This window comes from Oncorhynchus clarkii, chromosome 17 (genome assembly GCF_045791955.1).
Source record: "Oncorhynchus clarkii lewisi isolate Uvic-CL-2024 chromosome 17, UVic_Ocla_1.0, whole genome shotgun sequence".
NCBI lineage: Eukaryota > Metazoa > Chordata > Actinopteri > Salmoniformes > Salmonidae > Oncorhynchus > Oncorhynchus clarkii.
In genome coordinates this window covers 3,160,733-3,182,433 of record NC_092163.1, presented here as the reverse complement: position 1 = coordinate 3,182,433, position 21,701 = coordinate 3,160,733, and the positions used below count along the sequence as shown (strand labels likewise).

Below are 21,701 nucleotides of genomic sequence, written 5' to 3'. Positions count from 1 at the left end.
ACTTTAATTTTGAGTGTGACTCCAAATCCAGACCTCCATGGGTTGCTAAATTTGATTTCCATTGATAATTTTTGTGTGATTTTGTTGTCAGCACATTCAACTATGTAAAGAAAAAAGTATTTAATAAGAATATTTCATTCATTCAGATCTAGGATGTGTTATTTTAGTGTTCCCTTTATTTTTTTGAGCAGTGTAGTTGTATTAAAAAGTGCCTATAAAGGCAGCTTTCATTGTGATTTCCTAAAATATTGTTTGTGTTGCAAATGTAAAAGGGTCGTTCCATGAAATGGGTGCCCTTTGCTTCCCTTTGATCATTTAAGTATAAATTATGCACCAATGTTGAATTCTGAAAAGCCTGTTTTATGAAGTGCACTTTAATGTGGACTATGTGGATATTTCATTAAATCTAATATAACAGTCTAAATATATGTACCAATGACGGATAGCACCTTTAACAATTTACTGAGTACTGAACAACATATTAAATTGTAGAACTTTAGTAGAATGCCCATTTCAAACCCCACATTAGTTCAAGAAATGCATATTTTGTGCCCGTTTTTAAGTCAGTACTCACTGGTCTTAATCGAATCTTCAGTCTCATCCTTTTTCACTCCCAAAACGTCTTCCTCCTCCTCTTTAATTGAGATAGCCGCCTCTTCCTCTTTTACTCCAAAAGGTTCTTCCTCTTCTTTCAATGTTATGGCACCTTCCTCCTTTTTGATTCTGAAAGCTTCTACCTCCTCCTCTTCCACAACCTCTTTCCCATATTCCTCTTTCACTGTAATATCATCCTCTTCTTTCAATGCGATAGCCTCCTCTTCCTCCCTTTTCATCCTGAAAGCTTCTTCCTCTCCTTTCATCAGAGTTTCTTTCTCCGTCGAGATTAGTGAGCTCATGTTTCGGGCGATTAGCCTAGTGCAGTATCAATTTACCACATTAGCTAATTTAACAAGCAATTTACGTTTCAATGAACGAGTAGATATGTAAACAGAATTGGGTTTAAAACACTAAGAATAATATACACAAGATGTGTCTTAAACGCTTCAATGTTTCGGTTTAACGTTCGCTTGCAAACCACCACGTTGTTTGAATCAGAAGCATTTTGTCGCTGTTGAAGAAGCCTCCAGTTCCGTCCACTAGATTGTACGTCATGCAAGAAGCATCATTTGAAAAACTCATATCGCCATCTGCTGACTGGAGTGGGTAACGCAGTTTGGAAAAATATTAATTACAATGTTTATTCTGGCCAACAATGTCATAAGAAGTCATTTTAAAAAAAAAACAGATGTTATGTTTTCTCTTACTTCTTACAGCCAATACTTTCCTCCAGGGCTGACCTGCCAAATAGGCAGGATTAGGTGACAGATTGACGAGGATTGCATAAATGACTTTACTCAACATATTGTGCAGCTTTCTGTAGTAGGATCTTTTTGAACCACACACATGATTATGGGCTTAAAAAAGAAGACACCAGTAGCATGTCAGATATAGTTTAAATGTGTTCATATTTGAGTTTGCATCCCAATATGACACTTCAAATACAACGCAGAAGACTGAAATGTATTATGTAAATGTGTTGTATTATGTTATGTGACTCTGACTCTGACATTGTGTTATGTGACTCTGACATTGTGTTATGTGACTCTGACATTGTGTTATGTGACTCTGACTCTGACATTGTATTATGTTATGTGACTCTGACATGGTATTATGTTATGTGACTCTGACATTGTGTTATGTTATGTGACTCTGACTCTGACATTGTGTTATGTGACTCTGACATTGTGTTATGTGACTCTGACATTGTGTTATGTGACTCTGACTCTGACATTGTATTATGTTATGTGACTCTGACATTGTGTTATATGACTCTGGCATTGTATTATGTTATGTGACTCTGACATTGTGTTATATTATGTGACTCTGACATTGTGTTATGTGACTCTGACTCTGACATTGTATTATGTTATGTGACTCTGACTCTGACATTGTGTTATGTGACTCTGACATTGTGTTATGTGACTCTGACATTGTGTTATGTGACTCTGACTCTGACATTGTATTATGTTATGTGACTCTGACATGGTATTATGTTATGTGACTCTGACATTGTGTTATGTTATGTGACTCTGACTCTGACATTGTGTTATGTGACTCTGACATTGTGTTATGTGACTCTGACATTGTGTTATGTGACTCTGACTCTGACATTGTATTATGTTATGTGACTCTGACATTGTGTTATATTATGTGACTCTGACATTGTGTTATGTTATGTGACTCTGACATGGTATTATGTGACTCTGACATTGTGTTATGTGACTCTGACATTGTGTTATGTGACTCTGACATTGTGTTATGTGACTCTGACATTGTGTTATGTGACTCTGACATTGTGTTATGTGACTCTGACATGGTATTATGTGACTCTGACATTGTGTTATGTGACTCTGACATTGTGTTATGTGACTCTGACATGGTATTATGTGACTCTGACATTGTGTTATGTGACTCTGACATTGTGTTATGTGACTCTGACATGGTATTATGTGACTCTGACATTGTGTTATGTGACTCTGACATTATGTTATGTGACTCTGACATTGTGTTATGTGACTCTGGCATTGTATTATGTTATGTGACTCTGACATTGTGTTATGTTATGTGACTCTGACATTGTGTTATGTGACTCTGACATTGTGTTATGTGACTCTGACATTGTGTTATGTTATGTGACTCTGACATTGTGTTATGTTATGTGACTCTGACTCTGACATTGTGTTATGTGACTCTGACATTGTGTTATGTGACTCTGACATTGTGTTATGTGACTCTGACATTGTATTATGTTATGTGACTCTGACATTGTGTTATATGACTCTGGCATTGTATTATGTTATGTGACTCTGACATTGTGTTATATTATGTGACTCTGACATTGTGTTATGTGACTCTGACTCTGACATTGTATTATGTTATGTGACTCTGACTCTGACATTGTGTTATGTGACTCTGACATTGTGTTATGTGACTCTGACATTGTGTTATGTGACTCTGACTCTGACATTGTGTTATGTGACTCTGACATTGTGTTATGTGACTCTGACATTGTGTTATGTTATGTGACTCTGACTCTGACATTGTGTTATGTGACTCTGACATTGTGTTATGTGACTCTGGCATTGTGTTATGTGACTCTGACTCTGACATTGTATTATGTTATGTGACTCTGACATTGTGTTATATTATGTGACTCTGACATTGTGTTATGTTATGTGACTCTGACATGGTATTATGTGACTCTGACATTGTGTTATGTGACTCTGACATTGTGTTATGTGACTCTGACATTGTGTTATGTGACTCTGACATTGTGTTATGTGACTCTGACATGGTATTATGTGACTCTGACATTGTGTTATGTGACTCTGACATTGTGTTATGTGACTCTGACATGGTATTATGTGACTCTGACATTGTGTTATGTGACTCTGACATTATGTTATGTGACTCTGGCATTGTATTATGTTATGTGACTCTGACATTGTGTTATGTTATGTGACTCTGACATTGTGTTATGTGACTCTGACATTGTGTTATGTGACTCTGGCATTGTATTATGTTATGTGACTCTGACATTGTGTTATGTTATGTGACTCTGACATTGTGTTATGTGACTCTGACATTGTGTTATGTGACTCTGACATTGTGTTATGTTATGTGACTCTGACATGGTATTATGTTATGTGACTCTGACATTGTGTTATGTGACTCTGACATTGTGTTATGTGACTCTGACATTGTATTATGTTATGTGACTCTGACATTGTGTTATGTGACTCTGACATTGTGTTATGTGACTCTGACATTGTGTTATGTTATGTGACTCTGACATTGTGTTATGTGACTCTGACATTGTGTTATGTGACTCTGACATTGTGTTATGTTATGTGACTCTGACATGGTATTATGTTATGTGACTCTGACATTGTGTTATGTTATGTGACTCTGACATTGTGTTATGTGACTCTGACATTGTGTTATGTGACTCTGACATTGTGTTATGTGACTCTGACATTGTATTATGTTATGTGACTCTGACATTGTGTTATGTTATGTGACTCTGACATTGTGTTATGTGACTCTGACATTGTGTTATGTGACTCTGACTCTGACATGGTATTATGTTATGTGACTCTGACATTGTGTTATGTGACTCTGACATTGTATTATGTTATGTGACTCTGACATTGTGTTATGTGACTCTGACATTGTGTTATGTGACTCTGACATGGTATTATGTTATGTGACTCTGACATTGTGTTATGTGACTCTGACATTGTATTATGTTATGTGACTCTGACATTGTGTTATGTTATGTGACTCTGACATTGTGTTATGTGACTCTGACATTGTGTTATGTGACTCTGACATTGTGTTATGTGACTCTGACTCTGACATTGTATTATGTTATGTGACTCTGACATTGTGTTATGTTATGTGACTCTGACATTGTGTTATGTGACTCTGACATTGTGTTATGTGACTCTGACATTGTGTTATGTGACTCTGACATTATGTTATGTGACTCTGACATTGTGTTATGTGACTCTGACATTATGTTATGTGACTCTGACATTGTGTTATGTGACTCTGACATTGTGTTATGTTATGTGACTCTGACATTGTGTTATGTGACTCTGACATTGTGTTATGTGACACTGACATTGCATTATGTTATGTGACTCTGACATTGTGTTATGTGACACTGACATTGCATTATGTTATGTGACTCTGGCATTATGTTATGTGACTCTGACATTGTATTATGTTATGTGACTCTGACATTGTGTTATGTTATGTGACTCTGACATTGTGTTATGTGACTCTGACATGATATTATGTTATGTGACTCTGACATTGTGTTATGTTATGTGACTCTGACTCTGACATTGTGTTATGTGACTCTGACATTGTGTTATGTGACTCTGACATTGTGTTATGTGACTCTGACTCTGACATTGTATTATGTTATGTGACTCTGACATTGTGTTATATTATGTGACTCTGACATTGTGTTATGTTATGTGACTCTGACATGGTATTATGTGACTCTGACATTGTGTTATGTGACTCTGACATTGTGTTATGTGACTCTGACATTGTGTTATGTGACTCTGACATTGTGTTATGTGACTCTGACATTGTGTTATGTGACTCTGACATGGTATTATGTGACTCTGACATTGTGTTATGTGACTCTGACATTGTGTTATGTGACTCTGACATGGTATTATGTGACTCTGACATTGTGTTATGTGACTCTGACATTGTGTTATGTGACTCTGACATGGTATTATGTGACTCTGACATTGTGTTATGTGACTCTGACATTGTGTTATGTGACTCTGACATTGTGTTATGTGACTCTGGCATTGTATTATGTTATGTGACTCTGACATTGTGTTATGTTATGTGACTCTGACATTGTGTTATGTGACTCTGACATTGTGTTATGTGACTCTGACATTGTGTTATGTTATGTGACTCTGACATTGTGTTATGTTATGTGACTCTGACTCTGACATTGTGTTATGTGACTCTGACATTGTGTTATGTGACTCTGACATTGTGTTATGTGACTCTGACTCTGACATTGTATTATGTTATGTGACTCTGACATTGTGTTATATGACTCTGGCATTGTATTATGTTATGTGACTCTGACATTGTGTTATATTATGTGACTCTGACATTGTGTTATGTGACTCTGACACTGACATTGTATTATGTTATGTGACTCTGACTCTGACATTGTGTTATGTGACTCTGACATTGTGTTATGTGACTCTGACATTGTGTTATGTGACTCTGACTCTGACATTGTATTATGTTATGTGACTCTGACATGGTATTATGTTATGTGACTCTGACATTGTGTTATGTTATGTGACTCTGACTCTGACATTGTGTTATGTGACTCTGACATTGTGTTATGTGACTCTGACATTGTGTTATGTGACTCTGACTCTGACATTGTATTATGTTATGTGACTCTGACATTGTGTTATATTATGTGACTCTGACATTGTGTTATGTTATGTGACTCTGACATGGTATTATGTGACTCTGACATTGTGTTATGTGACTCTGACATTGTGTTATGTAACTCTGACATTGTGTTATGTGACTCTGACATTGTGTTATGTGACTCTGACATTGTGTTATGTGACTCTGACATGGTATTATGTGACTCTGACATTGTGTTATGTGACTCTGACATTGTGTTATGTGACTCTGACATGGTATTATGTGACTCTGACATTGTGTTATGTGACTCTGACATTATGTTATGTGACTCTGACATTGTGTTATGTGACTCTGGCATTGTATTATGTTATGTGACTCTGACATTGTGTTATGTTATGTGACTCTGACATTGTGTTATGTGACTCTGACATTGTGTTATGTGACTCTGACATTGTGTTATGTTATGTGACTCTGACATGGTATTATGTTATGTGACTCTGACATTGTGTTATGTGACTCTGACATTGTGTTATGTGACTCTGACTCTGACATGGTATTATGTTATGTGACTCTGACATTGTGTTATGTGACTCTGACATTGTATTATGTTATGTGACTCTGACATTGTGTTATGTGACTCTGACATTGTGTTATGTGACTCTGACATTGTGTTATGTTATGTGACTCTGACATTGTGTTATGTGACTCTGACATTGTGTTATGTGACTCTGACATTGTGTTATGTTATGTGACTCTGACATTGTGTTATGTTATATGACTCTGACATTGTGTTATGTGACTCTGACATTGTGTTATGTGACTCTGACATTGTGTTATGTGACTCTGACATTGTATTATGTTATGTGACTCTGACATTGTGTTATGTGACTCTGACATTGTGTTATGTGACTCTGACTCTGACATGGTATTATGTTATGTGACTCTGACATTGTGTTATGTGACTCTGACATTGTATTATGTTATGTGACTCTGACATTGTGTTATGTGACTCTGACATTGTGTTATGTGACTCTGACATGGTATTATGTTATGTGACTCTGACATTGTGTTATGTGACTCTGACATTGTATTATGTTATGTGACTCTGACATTGTGTTATGTTATGTGACTCTGACATTGTGTTATGTGACTCTGACATTGTGTTATGTGACTCTGACATTGTGTTATGTGACTCTGACTCTGACATTGTATTATGTTATGTGACTCTGACATTGTGTTATGTTATGTGACTCTGACATTGTGTTATGTGACTCTGACATTGTGTTATGTGACTCTGACATTGTGTTATGTGACTCTGACATTATGTTATGTGACTCTGACATTGTGTTATGTGACTCTGACATTATGTTATGTGACTCTGACATTGTGTTATGTGACTCTGACATTGTGTTATGTTATGTGACTCTGACATTGTGTTATGTGACTCTGACATTGTGTTATGTGACACTGACATTGCATTATGTTATGTGACTGACATTGTGTTATGTGACACTGACATTGCATTATGTTATGTGACTCTGGCATTATGTTATGTGACTCTGACATTGTATTATGTTATGTGACTCTGACATTGTGTTATGTTATGTGACTCTGACATTGTGTTATGTGACTCTGACATTGTATTATGTTATGTGACTCTGACATTGTGTTATGTTATGTGACTCTGACATTGTGTTATGTGACACTGACATTGCATTGTGTTATGTGACTCTGACATTGTATTATGTTATGTGACTCGGACATTGTGTTATGTGACACTGACATTGTATTGTGTTATGTGAATATAAATATATATATAAATATATACAGTTGGTTTACAATGTCAGAGTCTGGAATATAATTATATACAGTTTGTTTACGATGTATATGATGGTGTGTCTAGACATTATGGACCATATATGAATATAAAAGGTGTGTACAGCAGTAGTTATATAGGATGAGCCTTGACTAGAATACAGGGTGGAGTACTGGGTGGTTGACAGCTAGTAACAGTGACTAAAGTTCAGGACAGGGTACTGTGAGGAGGCCGGCTAGTGGTGACTATTTAACAGTTTGATGACCTGGAGACAGACCACACATTAACCACACAACAAGTATTGTGGTGGCAGCATCATGTTATGGGTATGCTTGTCACCGGCAGGGACTGGGGAGTTTGTCAGGTTAAAAATTGATATAAAAGGAGCAAAGCCCAGGTAAAAAGTTAAAGGAAAACCGACCTCAGTCTTCTGAAAACCTGTTTCCATCACATCTGTTGTGAGTTTTTTTTTATAAGGTATGACTTTACACACATAACATTTGGTTAATCAAGCAAAATACAGCCAAATTTTTTTCTAATCAGGAAGCTCCGGTAAACAGTGGTTGTTGTACACTGCTGCCACCACAAGGCCTGGAGGGGATTTTTACTTTGTTGATAGCTAGCTACTGTGTGGAAAAAGACGTAGCAGCTAGCTAACTGGCTACCGATCAACCTATTGTGTGTATTGAACATTCATATTGGACAGCCTTACCTGTAGAGTAGCACCACCAGCCATCAGCCCATTCTCTTCCTGACGTCAAATGGAAACAATGGAGCAAATGCATCACATGTAAATATCACTTGATTATCAGAGGAGTGTATTATGACATCAGCTAGAACTACTCAGACATTCTAAATATCACTTGATTATCAGAGGAGTGTATTATGACATCATATAGAACTACTCAGACATTCCAAATCAGGCTTCATCCACATCATGAAGGTGGATATTGATCCAACCATTTCAAAAGTAATGACCGGGCTGATGGAAACAGGATATGCCTGAACAATTTTATAAATGCAGGCAGATAATGTGTTAGTTCGTATGACATGGTGGGGTCTTCATGTGTCAGTAAACATGTGTAAGTGAGAAATGGAGGTGGGAACTCCTTTATGTGCAAATATTTATATAATAACCATCACATCTTAGAGCTGCTGACTACAGTGCACGGGACAAGAACACGTTTTCTATTTCACGCAACAGTTTTTAAAACCATCAGTAGAGTTGAAAATGCGATGGAAACCAATTTAACTTGTATTTTTCATTCGGTACATGAGAATTTAACAGCAAACGTTGTTTTGAAAATGTGTATGTTTTATGCAGGTTCTAGAATATTCACATGGAAATCTGTCGCAAATTGCACGGAAACTTAACAACGAAGGTGGATATTGATCCAACACCTGCCCCGTATTCAAACCAGCCCACTGGGCACAGATGTCAGTCCAACATCTAGTTTCTATTTACATTTCTTTGAGTCCTCAACTAAAGTGAATTCAACATAAAATCAACACAAAATGTGACCTGTTATTGGATTCAGGTTGCCAGTTGGGTGAAAGATAAAAAATACCTGATGTTCATGGCTTTTTACAAATCCAATCAGTTTTCCACATTAATCAAACATCATGGATTTATTTTGTTGAAAATGACGTGGAAACAACGTTTATTCAACCAGTGGGAGGCTTGTAAATGACCCCAGGAAAGTAAAACAAAGAAGTCTTCATTGAGACAATGATAAATAGCAATCCGTGGAAGAGTTGAGGTGGATATTATAAAATAAGGATCTGCTGGAGTCCAAGTCAAACCAAGATTATTTATTTCTGAGCTCAGAGAGAATAACAGAGTTACACAGCGCAGTGTAGACAGTCTGAATTCCTGAAGCATTGGGTGATGAGCACATATCTTTATAGTTTCCTGTTCCTGGGAGGGACTTCATTCATACAAGGACACAGGTGCAGCTGGTTTGCAACACAGAATGATACTCCCAAGAACAGAAGATTATAATAGGACAGTTTCACAAGGTTAGTCACATAATTGTATGTGTCCACATATCTGAGTAACATTTTGCATTACAGACACTGTGAACATTGTCATTAAATCATCAGTGGGCCACAATGAAAATGTAAACAATGGAGCAAATGCATCACATCCAAATAGCACTTGATTATCTGTAGTGCTGGAGGAATGACACACCCAGATAAACACACAGTCAGAGTTTAAAAAAGGACCTTTTAAACACATGGAACCTGATCTACTCTGTATTCAAACTGACAGACTCCATATTCAATTCATATTTTCCAATAAAAACATACAACTATATGTTTAAGTATACTTTGTACAATTCAATTTCATACGGTATAAACAGGTAAACACATTCTCAGTCAACAATATAAGACAATTGGAGCACTATGTATGTTCTCTGATGAATTTTAAGTCAATGTGATGTAAAATATAAATTTACACACCAGAATAATTAAGTCAATGTGATGTTAAATATCAATATTCACACTGGGAGAAGTAATTATTCTGTCCTGTGTGGATTCTCACGTGACTGTGATGAGAAATATGTCTTCCCACAGTCTGAGCATTTGTAAAACTTCTACTCTGTGTGTATTCTATCATTTTTTTCCCAAGAAACTTTTATGTTTAAAACTTTTTTCACACTGGCAACACCCCTGTGTGTTTTCTCTCATGTTTTTTCAGATCCCCTGACTGGTTGAAGCACTTTCCACACTGGGAGCAGTGGTAAGGCTTCTCCCCTGTGTGTATTCTCTCGTGTCTTTTCAGGCTCCCTAACTGGTTAAAACTTTTCCCACACTGGGAGCAGTGGTAAGGCTTCTCCCCCGTGTGTATTCTCTCGTGATGTTTCAGGGACCTTATTAGGTTAAAACACTTGCCACACTGAGAGCAATGGTAAGGTCTCTGTCCTGTGTGTATTCTCTCATGATTTTTGAATTCCCCTAAATGGTTAAAAGTCTTTCCACACTGGGAGCAGTGGTAAGGTTTCTGCCCTGTGTGTATACGCTCATGATATTTGAGGGCGTGTAACCGATTAAAACTCTTCCCACACTTGGAGCAGTGGTAAGGCTTCTCCCCGGTGTGTATTATCTCATGTTGCTTCAGGGCCCCTAACAGGATAAAACACTTGCCACACTGAGAGCAGCGGTAAGGTTTCTCCCCTGTGTGTATTCTCTCGTGTATTTTCATGTTACCTGCCTGGCTAAAACTCTTTCCACACTGGGAACAGTGGTAGGGCTTCTCCCCTGTGTGTATTCTCTCATGTAGTTTCAGCTTCCCCAAATCGTTACAACCCTTTCCACACTGGTAGCAGTGGTAAGGCTTCTCCCCTCTGTGTATTCTCTCGTGTCGTTCCAGCTTCCCCAAATCATTAAAACACTTTCCACACTGGGAACACTGGTGTCTTCTTGCTGGTTTGGACGTCCCTGGCTCTGGTTCCTCTGAGTCTGGTCTTTCTCCTGCCAAAGACAATGTTTAAAAAAAAATAAAGACCCAGATGAAACCTCCACATGATAAAACAACAGTGCTACGAGAGTAAATCCGAATCAGATCTCTCAATAACCCGAGGCCAGTTTTAACAATCTTAGTATGATTTTAAAACAAATGTAGAGCTTCCTGGTAATTACTGATATGTTTACACTACTTAATTTACTCATCCTGTTTTACAAGTCAGAACACAAAAAACTAAACAGTTCTAGGACACAGACGTCGCTGGATTCCAATCGAGCAGGAAGTTCTAAATATATAACTTTCATAGCTGTATGATACAGAATGCGACCTACACACTTCCTTAACTTCTTCGATATAGGGGGCACTCTTTTAATTTTTGGATAAAAAAACGTTCCCGTTTTAAACAAGATATTTTGTCCCGAAAAGATGCTCGACTATGCATATAATTGACAGCTTTGGAAAGAAAACACTGACGTTTCCAAAACTGCAAAGATATTGTCTGTGAGTGCCACAGAACTAATGCTACAGGCAAAACCAAGATGAAATTTCATACAGGAAGTGCCCCAGATTTTGAATGCGCTGTGTTCCAATGTCTCCTTATATGGCTGTGATTGCGCCAGGAATGAGCCTACACATTCTGTCGTTTCCCCAAGGTGTCTGCAGCATTGTGACGTATTTGTAGGCATATCATTGGAAGATTGACCATAAGAGACTACATTTACCATGTGCCCGCTTGGTGTCCTCCGTCGAAATTATTGCGTAATCTCCAGCTGAGTGCATTTTTCCATTTGGTTCAGAGGAGAAACCAAACTGCCACGAATGATTTATCATTGAATAGATATGTGAAAAACACCTTGAGGATTGATTCTAAACAACGTTTGCCATGTTTCTGTCGATATTATGGAGTTAATTTGGAAAAAAGTTTGGCGTTGTAATGACTGAATTTTCGGGGGGTTTTCTTAGCCAAACGTGATGAACAAAACGGAGCAATTTCTCCTACACAAATAATATTTTTGGAAAAACTGAACATCTAACTGAGAGTCTCCTCATTGAAAACATCCGAAGTTCTTCAAAGGTAAATGATTTTATTTGAATGCTTTTCTTGTTTTTGTGAAAATGTTGCCTGCTGAATGCCAGGCTTAATGCTATGCTAGGCTATCAATACTCTTAAACAAATGCTTGTGTAGCTATTGTTGAAAAGCATATTTTGAAAATCTGAGATGACAGTGTTGTTAACAAAAGGCTAAGCTTGTGAGCCAATATATTTATTTCATTTGCGATTTTCATGAATAGTTAATGTTGCATTATGGTAATGAGCTTGAGGCTATGATTACGCTCCCGGATGCTCGACACAAGAAGTTAAACATAAAATAACTAAAGAAGTAATTTTGTGTGATCAAAAACTTGTTTTTACATCAAAGACACAAAGCACATCAGTAAAATCTATCCGTTGTTGAAAGGGTTTGACACCTGCTGTTTAAATGGCCCAATTTATTATTTAGACGTTCACAGGTTTTCAACATTTTGATTATCACCGATGTCATATTTTGGGTAAAGTAAAAAACAAGGTGAAATATTTGTAAAGATGTTCCTAAAACTGATCGTAACTACAATAAACAACAATATAAACGCAACATGTAAAGTGTTGGATGTTTAATGAGCTGAAACAAAAGACAGCAGAATGTTTTACATCCCTGTTAGTTAACATTTATTCTCTGCCAAGATAAACCATCCACCTGACAAGTGTTAGATATCAAGAAGCTGATTAAACAGCTTGATTATTACACAGGTGCACCTTGTGCTGGGGATAATAAAAGGCCACTCTAAAATGTGCAGTGTTGTCACAACAATGCCACAGGTGTCTCAGAGGGAGCGTGCAATAGGGTTAGGGTTAGGGTTAGGGTTAGGGTTAGGGTTAGGGTTAGGGTCAGGGTTAGGGTCAGGGTTAGGGTTAGGGTTAGGGTTAGGGTTAGGATAATAAAAGGCTAGGGTTAGGGTTAGGGTTAGGATAATAAAAGGCTAGGGTTAGGGTTAGGGTTAGGGTTAGGGTTAGGGTTAGGGTTAGGGTTAGGGTTAGGATAATAAAAGGCCAGGTGTCTCAGCTGCAATTGGCTGACTGCAGGACTGTCCATTTTTATATATATCTTTACATTGGAGACACAAAGAACACCAGTAACATTTCCCTGTTGTCGATAGGGTGGACAGTGAGAAAAATTACAAGATTGTATTAATACTGTTTAGCCATCGAATAGCTTGATGGGTACTCTCTCATCTGTGTCTATGGGACTGAGTTGGGCCTCTGGAGCTTGAGCTGACAATTGATTCATTACTTACTGCTAAAAACCTACAGCCAGGTTGGGGGGTTAAAACAACACCAGGTGCAGATGACCACAGGATGAACCCAGGATGGCTTGTGATGCCCCCCGATCAGCATGGAAGGGGTGGAACCAGCCCTGACTAAGCATTTATAAGAGCTCTGTTTTTCATTCAAAGTTACGCTCTCAGCAACATACTGAAGAGTGTGGGGTCAACAGCTTCATTATTGCAATAATTAATCAATATTAAATAAAAATGATTGTTTGAAGAAATTACAAAGTCTCTCTCAGTATCCACGACAACGCTGCGTCAATTTATTTTATTTAGACAGTCAAAATGTACATGGCGGTTGGTGGTTGCCATAACAATACGTATTCAACCCCTTTTTTGTAGTGTATTCAATGAACAAAATGTTCACATTTAAAAAAATGTAAAGACCTGCTATAGGGATCGATGGATCGTTGTTTATCAGTAAGCTCTGATGTTTTGACGGTCAACTTCCAGTTGTCTGTTGGGTGATAATTTCCTGGCTCTATAAGAGGCTTGTGCTGAACGGATTGGTGCTGATAATAGAAGCTGATGGTTTTGGATTGTGGCTATTACTTGATCAAAAATAAGACAAATAGACCTCTGAGGACTCCCTTCATTGGATTGGTCAACAACACAGACCCTTCCTTCTTGGCCACGCTTGAGTCGCTGCCAATAGGGGCCTCAGCAGCTGTCCCACAGTTTACTCACAGGGCCCCCTGTGATTGGGGAACATTAGGTTTGTAAAGCCTCAACAGGTTTGCAGTAAACACTCATCGAACCGTCGAGGCTTACCCACTCCCTGGTCAATATTTGAGGGCTCTGTAAGCTCGGAGCTCACCTCCAGAAGGCATTCCTTGAGCCTGTTCTAATTTGCACTTTGCATTAGCAGCAGGACGTGTGTGTGTGTGTGTGTGTGTGTGTTTGTGTGTGTGTGTGTGTGTGTGTGTGTTACTGTGTGTGTGTGTGTGTGTGTGTGTGTGTGTGTGTGTGTGTGTGTGTGTGTGTGTTTGTGCGTGCGTGAAAGTGTGTAAATACTATACTGCTATAATACTATAATAGCGTCTGGAGAAGTATTGATGTTTATTATGATCAGCATCTCTGTCTGGAGGAGTGTTGATTGTACCTGTCTTCCCTGTCCTGTCTCAAGGCTACTGCCAAAGTCATAACTGTAAAAACAAAGGGCTATTTTTCTGACATGAATGTAGTTTTTATATTTTTATACTGGCTGATTTTCTATATAAAAAAAAAAACCGTCAACAATATCCACAGTGCTGAGGAATGCATATTAGTAATGAAGGCAGTCAAGTCTGTCTGTCACCAGTCTGGTATTAAAAGGACTGGCTGCTTCTCAAATGGCAAGCTATTCACAGTACAGTGAACTACTTTTGACCAGGGACTATAGGGATTCCCATTGGGCTCTGGGTAAATGTAGTGCACAATATATAGTGCTATTTCAGACATATACATTGTGTTATTGCAGGGGTGGGCGGAGGATGAGGCTGAACTCTTCATTTCTAGTCTGTGTTCGTACATGTACTGTGTTTGTGAACATCACAAGTGTCATGATATTTTGTGCAAAGATTTTGTACATTTTGACTATCACGAATGTCCTTGATATTTTGTGTAAAGTAAAAATAATTTTGGGGTAGATGTTGCTAAAAAATATAAAACAACATGTGAAGTGTTGGTCCCATGTTTCATGAAATAAAAGACCCCAGAATTTTTCCATAAGCAAAGAAGCTCATTTCTCAAAAATATTGTGCACAAATTTGTTTACATTCCTGTTAGTTAACATTTCTCCTCATCAGACACGATGGGGAGATTAACAACAAGTTAAGCTTTAATTTGTATTGCACTTGTGAATGTATGAAAGTTACATATCTCAAAAAAATATATTTGTATTTCACGCTCTGCCTTTTCAGCAGAATGTTAAGACTCCATAATGTTTCATCATTAGATGCTACAGTCCTCCTTTAAGACTCCATAATGTTTCATCATTAGATGCTACAGTCCTCCTTTAAGACTCCATAATGTTTCATCATTAGATGCTACAGTCCTCCTTTAAGACTCCATAATGTTTCATCATTAGATGCTACAGTCCTCCTTTAAGACTCCATAATGTTTCATCATTAGATGCTACAGTCCTCCTTTAAGACTCCATAATGTTTCATCATTAGATGCTACAGTCCTCCTTTAAGACTCCATAATGTTTCATCATTAGATGCTACAGTCCTCCTTTAAGACTCCATAATGTTTCATCATTAGATGCTACAGTCCTCCTTTAAGACTCCATAATGTTTCATCATTAGATGCTACAGTCCTCCTTTAAGACTCCATAATGTTTCATCATTAGATGCTACAGTCCTCCTTTAAGACTCCATAATGTTTCATCATTAGATGCTACAGTCCTCCTTTAAGACTCCATAATGTTTCATCATTAGATGCTACAGTCCTCCTTTAAGACTCCATAATGTTTCATCATTAGATGCTACAGTCCTCCTTTAAGACTCCATAATGTTTTATCATTAGATGCTACAGTCCTCCTTTAAGACTCCATAATGTTTCATCATTAGATGCTACAGTCCTCCTTTAAGACTCCATAATGTTTCATCATTAGATGCTACAGTCCTCCTTTAAGACTCCATAATGTTTCATCATTAGATGCTACAGTCCTCCATTAAGACTCCATAATGTTTCATCATTAGATGCTACAGTCCTCCTTTAAGACTCCATAATGTTTCATCATTAGGTGTTACAGTCCTCCTTTAAGACTCCATAATGTTTCATCATTAGATGGTACAGTCCTCCTTTAAGACTCCATAATGTTTCATCATTAGATGCTACAGTCCTCCTTTCAGACTCCATAATGTTTCATCATTAGGTGCTACAGTCCTCCTTTAAGACTCCATAATGTTTCATCATTAGATGCTACAGTCCTCCTTTCAGACTCCATAATGTTTCATCATTAGATGGTACAGTCCTCCTTTAAGACTCCATAATGTTTCATCATTAGATGCTACAAGCCTCCTTTAAGACTCCATAATGTTTCATCATTAGATGCTACAGTCCTCCTTTAAGACTCCATAATGTTTCATCATTAGATGCTACAGTCCTCCTTTAAGACTCCATAATGTTTCATCATTAGATGCTACAGGCCTCCTTTAAGACTCCATAATGTTTCATCATTAGATGCTACAGGCCTCCTTTAAGACTCCATAATGCATAGTAGGCCATGTAATTTAAGGTAATCTGAAATATTTAGGACTAACTTATTCCTTGACACCCATTCTGAAACTCACTGCAGCTCTTTGTAAGTGTTGCTGTCATTTCAGTTTCCGTGGTAGCTGACGTGTACAGTGTTGAGTCATCCGCATACAGACACACACTGGCTTCACTCAAATGTCGTTGGCATGTCGTTGGCAATATCGGCCGCAATTATCCTCAATTTTCCATCCGTGTTGTCAGACACCAGTGACTTGTCATTGTAGATTTTTTGCCCAAAATTTCATTGAAGATGCTCCACATCTTTTTACAGACATTTTACTTTTTACTATCATTCTTCATGTCATTTATCTTTGTTTCATAGTGTACTTTCTTCTTTTTATTCAGTTTAGTCACATGATGTCTCAATTTGCAATAGGTTTGCCAATCAGTTATTCAGCCAGACCTATATGCCATCTCTTTTGCCTCCCTCTTCATCATACCATTTTTTAATTACTCATCAATCCACGTGGATTTAACAGTTTTTACAGTCATTTTCTTAATGGGTGCTGCTTATTAGTAACTGGGATAAGCAGTTTCAAACGTGTCAAGGGCAGTGTCTGGTTGCTCATCATTACACACCACGGACCAACAAATATTATTTACATCAACAACATAGGAATCACTAACAGGTACCAGTGGGCAGATCTGTTGTATTTGTTCATACTAAACTACTTACTTTGATGAGTCAAATCTGATCCTTTCTTCTCTTCTCCTCCTCTCACAGTTCCACTCAGCCCCGTTGTTTTCCTGCAGTCCACCAGCAGCACAGACAACCTCTTCCTACCCAACAGTAAGCCAATACCGGGAGAGGCACGACACGGGGACTCCGGGAGAGAGGAAGGGCTAGCGTTGTCCTGGTAACCATAAAGAGGTGACACAGACACATATCATTATGGATGCTGATGTCACTGTTGTCATAAAGTGCCTTACAGAAACCCAGACTCAGATAGAGCAAGCTATATGCTAGACCAGACCAAGCTGTATGCTAGACCAGACCAAGCTGTACCATCTGGTGTTCTGATCTGGAACAACTCTCTACTTCGTCAGCATCAGGATGTTGTTGAGGCTCCCCAGAGGATCCACGAAAGTCATGTCTCTCTCCTGTATGAACGAGAACATCAAACAGATGATGAACTTATGACCATCTACTGCAATCACAGAGTCTTACAAGAGGCATGAATATGTATTAAAAAAAGTGCCTATAATGGCCACTTTCATCGTGATTTCCTAAAATATTGTTTGTGTTGCAAATGTAAAAGGGTCGTTCCACGAAATGGGTGCACTTTGTGTCCCTTTGACAAGTTAAGTATAAATTATGCACCAATGTTGAATTCTGAAAAGTCTGTTTTATGAAGTGCACTTTAATGTGGACTACGTGGATATTTCAATAAATCTAATATAAAAGTCTAAATATATGTACCAATGACGGATAGCACCTTTAACAATGTATTGAGTACTGAACAACATATTAAAGTGTAGAACTTCAGTAGAATGCCTCTTTCAAACCCCACATTAGTTCAAGAAATGCATATTTTGTGCCCGTTTTTAAGTCAGTACTCACTGGTCTTAATCGAATCTTCAGCCTCGTCCGTTTTCACTCCCAAAACGTCTTCCTCCTCCTCTTTAATTGAGATAGCCGCCTCTTCCTCTTTTACTCCAAAAGGTTCTTCCTCTTCTTTCAATATTACCGCATCTTCCTCCTTTTTGATTCTGAAAGCTTCTACCTCCTCCTCTTCCACTCTGACAACCTCTTTTCCATATTCCTCTTTCACTGTAATATCATCCTCTTCTTCTTTCAATGTGATAGCCTCCTCTTCCTCCCTTTTCATCCTGAAAGCTTCTTCCTCTCCGTTCACCAGAGCTTCTTTCTCCGTCGAGAATAGTGAGCTCATGTTCCGGGCGATTAGCCTAGTGCAGTATCAATTTACCACATTAGCTAATTTAACAAGCAATCTACGTTTCAGTGAACGAGTAGATATGTAAATAGAATTGTGCTTAGAACACTAACAATAATATACACAAGATTTGTCTTAAACGCTTCAATGTTTCGGTTTAATGTTCGCTAGCAAACCACCACGTTGGTTGAATCAGAAAGCCTTTTGTCGCTGTTGAAGAAGCCTCCAGTTCCGTCCACTAGATTATACGTCACACAAGAAGCATCACCTCAAAAACTCATATCGCCATCTGGAGTGGGTAGCGCAGTTTGGAAAATATTAATTAATGTTTATTCTGGCAAGCAATGTCATAAGAAGTCATTTAAAAATAAACAGATGTTATGTCTTCTCTTCCTTCTTACAGCCAATACTTTCCTCCAGGTTTGGCCTGCTCATTAGGTAGGATTAGGTGACAGATTGACAATGGTAGCATATTCCAAGCTAAATTGACCAAAGCTCATCGCTAACAACAGATATAATTATACACCTTATATAATGCTGCCCAAAAATAATGAAAACTCACCCAGTGACATACGGGCTATTTGGGTGAGTGTTGCTGTTGCCACATGAAGCAGTGCCCACTTTGTTTAAGGACAGATAGGACGTGGACAGACAGGGCTCTACCTTTGTAGAGCACATGCCCCTTTGCCCTTCCAGTCTCTGAAGTGCCCTTTTGGGTGGTGGTATAATCTGTATTCCTTTTTGGTCATCAGTTATTCTAAACCAACTGCCTGCAAGTCATTGTTAAATTCACCTACCTGAATATCTTACAGGTAGACCCTCTTCCACTCTCTCATCATGTGACAAGCTGTCAGGCTCCCAGAGGCAGGGCAATAAAAGGCCCCAGCTCACTCAACTGCCCCTCCCTCTCAAACAGCCATCAACCCAGAACATCCTGAAGACAGAACATCTAAAAGATAATCTAGGAAGCCTTTCTTCCTCATGGAGCTTTTCAAAAGTGAGGTGAATATTCAATGTGATGTTTGTACAGTGCATTCGTAAAGTATTCAGACCCCTTGACTTTCTCCACATTTTGTTAAGTTACAGCCTTATTTTAAAATTGATTTTCTATCTATCTATCTCTATCAGCAATCTACACAATGCCCCATTCTGAGAAAGCAAAAACAGGTTTTTAGAAAATGTAGCTAATTTATTAAAAGATAAAAAACAGAAATACCTTATTTACATAACAGTAATTATTCAGACCCCTTGCTAGGAGACTGTCAGAGCAAAAACCAAGCCATGAGGTCGAAGGAATTGTCCGTAGAACATCGAGACAGGATTACGTTGAGGCACAAATCTTGGGAAGGGTACCAAAACACTTCTGCAGCATTAAAGGACCCCAAGAACACACTGTGGTGAAGAAGGTGCAACAGAGCCTCTTCAACATCAGGAGGCACAAGAAATTTGGCTTGTCACCTAAAACCCTCACACAGTTTTACAGATGCACAATGAAAGCATCCTGTCGGGCTGTATTACAATACAAGCCATAGAAAGTTGGTTGCAATTTCAGTTTAATCCACCAGAAAAGACAGAACAAATAATACTACAAAACAATTCTGGTTACTAATTATATAAAATTCTTGCAACCAAGCTACATATGGACAGTACTAAAACAAATGATCTAATGATTATATCTCTTCGCAGCTAAATCTGCAGAGAGGTTAATTGTATCCCCCATTTATAGAACATTGTATTGGTTTTGGTCGCATGTCAAGGAATGGCAACATTTACCTGGAGCTAACTCTGCAGACAGCACTACTGGGGGATTTGAAAAATCATAGTGAATTGATCAATAATATAATAATACTTTTAGCAAACATGTTTATTTTTAATTTACTATCTGCAGCAACTATGAGAATATAAAAGTCAATAACTTTTGTGAAACAGCACAGTTAAAAATATATGGCAAATAGAAATCAAATGGGGTTGTCTTCAGAGATAGATGGGAGAGGTTTAGGGTAACTGAAGGATAGGACTGGATGGTCTTCAGAGATAGATGGGAGAGGTTTAGGGTAACTGAAGGATAGGACTGGATGGTCTTCAGAGATAGATGGGAGAGGTTTAGGGTAAATGAAGGATAGGACTGGATGGTCTTCAGAGATAGATGGGAGAGGTTTAGGGTAACTGAAGGATAGGACTGGATGGTCTTCAGAGATAGATGGGAGAGGTTTAGGGTAACTGAAGGATAGGATTAAAAACAAACTAAATATAACTATTGTATAACACATTGTCTGTAAAATGTACATAGTATGTATAAGCTGGACATAGAAGCCTGAAAGTTGTTGTGCATTAGTTTCCTCCAATCAGGGAAGGGGTGATAGGGTTAGTGGAAAACAAAGGAAAATATGTTTATACATACAGTGCCTTTAGAAAGTATTACAAATGTAAATGTATTTTTAAACAGAAATAACTTATTTACATAAGTATTCAGACCCTTTGCTACGAGAATCGAAATTGAGCTCAGGTGCATCTTGTTTCCATTGATCATCCTTGAGATGTTTCTACAACTTGATTGGAGTCCACCTGTGGTAAATTCAGTTGATTGGACATGATTTGGAAAGGCACACACCTGTCTATATAAGGTCCCACAGTTTACAGCGCAAGTCAGAGCAAAAACCAAGCCATGAAGTGGAAGGAATTGTCCGTAGAGCGCCGGCACAGATATGGGGAAGGGAGACAACAACAAAAAATATGCTGCATTGAAGTTCCCAAAGAACACAGTGGCTACCATCGTTCTTAAAAGGAAAAGTTTGGAACCACCAAGGCTCTTCCTAGAGCTGGACGCCTGGCCAAACTGCGCAATCAGGGGAGAAGGGCCTTGGTCTGGGAGGTTACCAAGAAC

At 38.2% G+C, this 21,701-nt stretch overlaps 2 protein-coding genes across 3 annotated transcripts in view; one reads left to right on the top strand and one right to left on the bottom strand.

The window, feature by feature from the left end:
- The window catches only part of LOC139370044 (zinc finger protein 345-like), a 637,497-nt gene that overhangs the window by 287,509 nt on the left and 328,287 nt on the right, over positions 1-21,701 (top strand). The window lies entirely within an intron of this gene.
- LOC139370042 (zinc finger protein 678-like) overlaps positions 1-21,701 on the bottom strand; it is a 267,317-nt gene that overhangs the window by 136,692 nt on the left and 108,924 nt on the right. The window contains exons 1-3 of one of the 2 annotated variants that reach the window (XM_071109344.1): positions 18,484-18,925; positions 17,914-18,023; positions 17,599-17,776 (exon numbers count right to left, since the gene is read on the bottom strand). In XM_071109344.1, coding sequence (XP_070965445.1) covers positions 17,599-17,776; positions 17,914-18,023; positions 18,484-18,814 — 619 coding nt within the window. In that variant the 5' untranslated portion in view covers positions 18,815-18,925. Of the gene's footprint in view, positions 1-10,517; positions 11,114-17,598; positions 17,777-17,913; positions 18,024-18,483; positions 18,926-21,701 lie in introns of those variants that run through there. The other variant, XM_071109343.1, reaches the window with a different exon arrangement.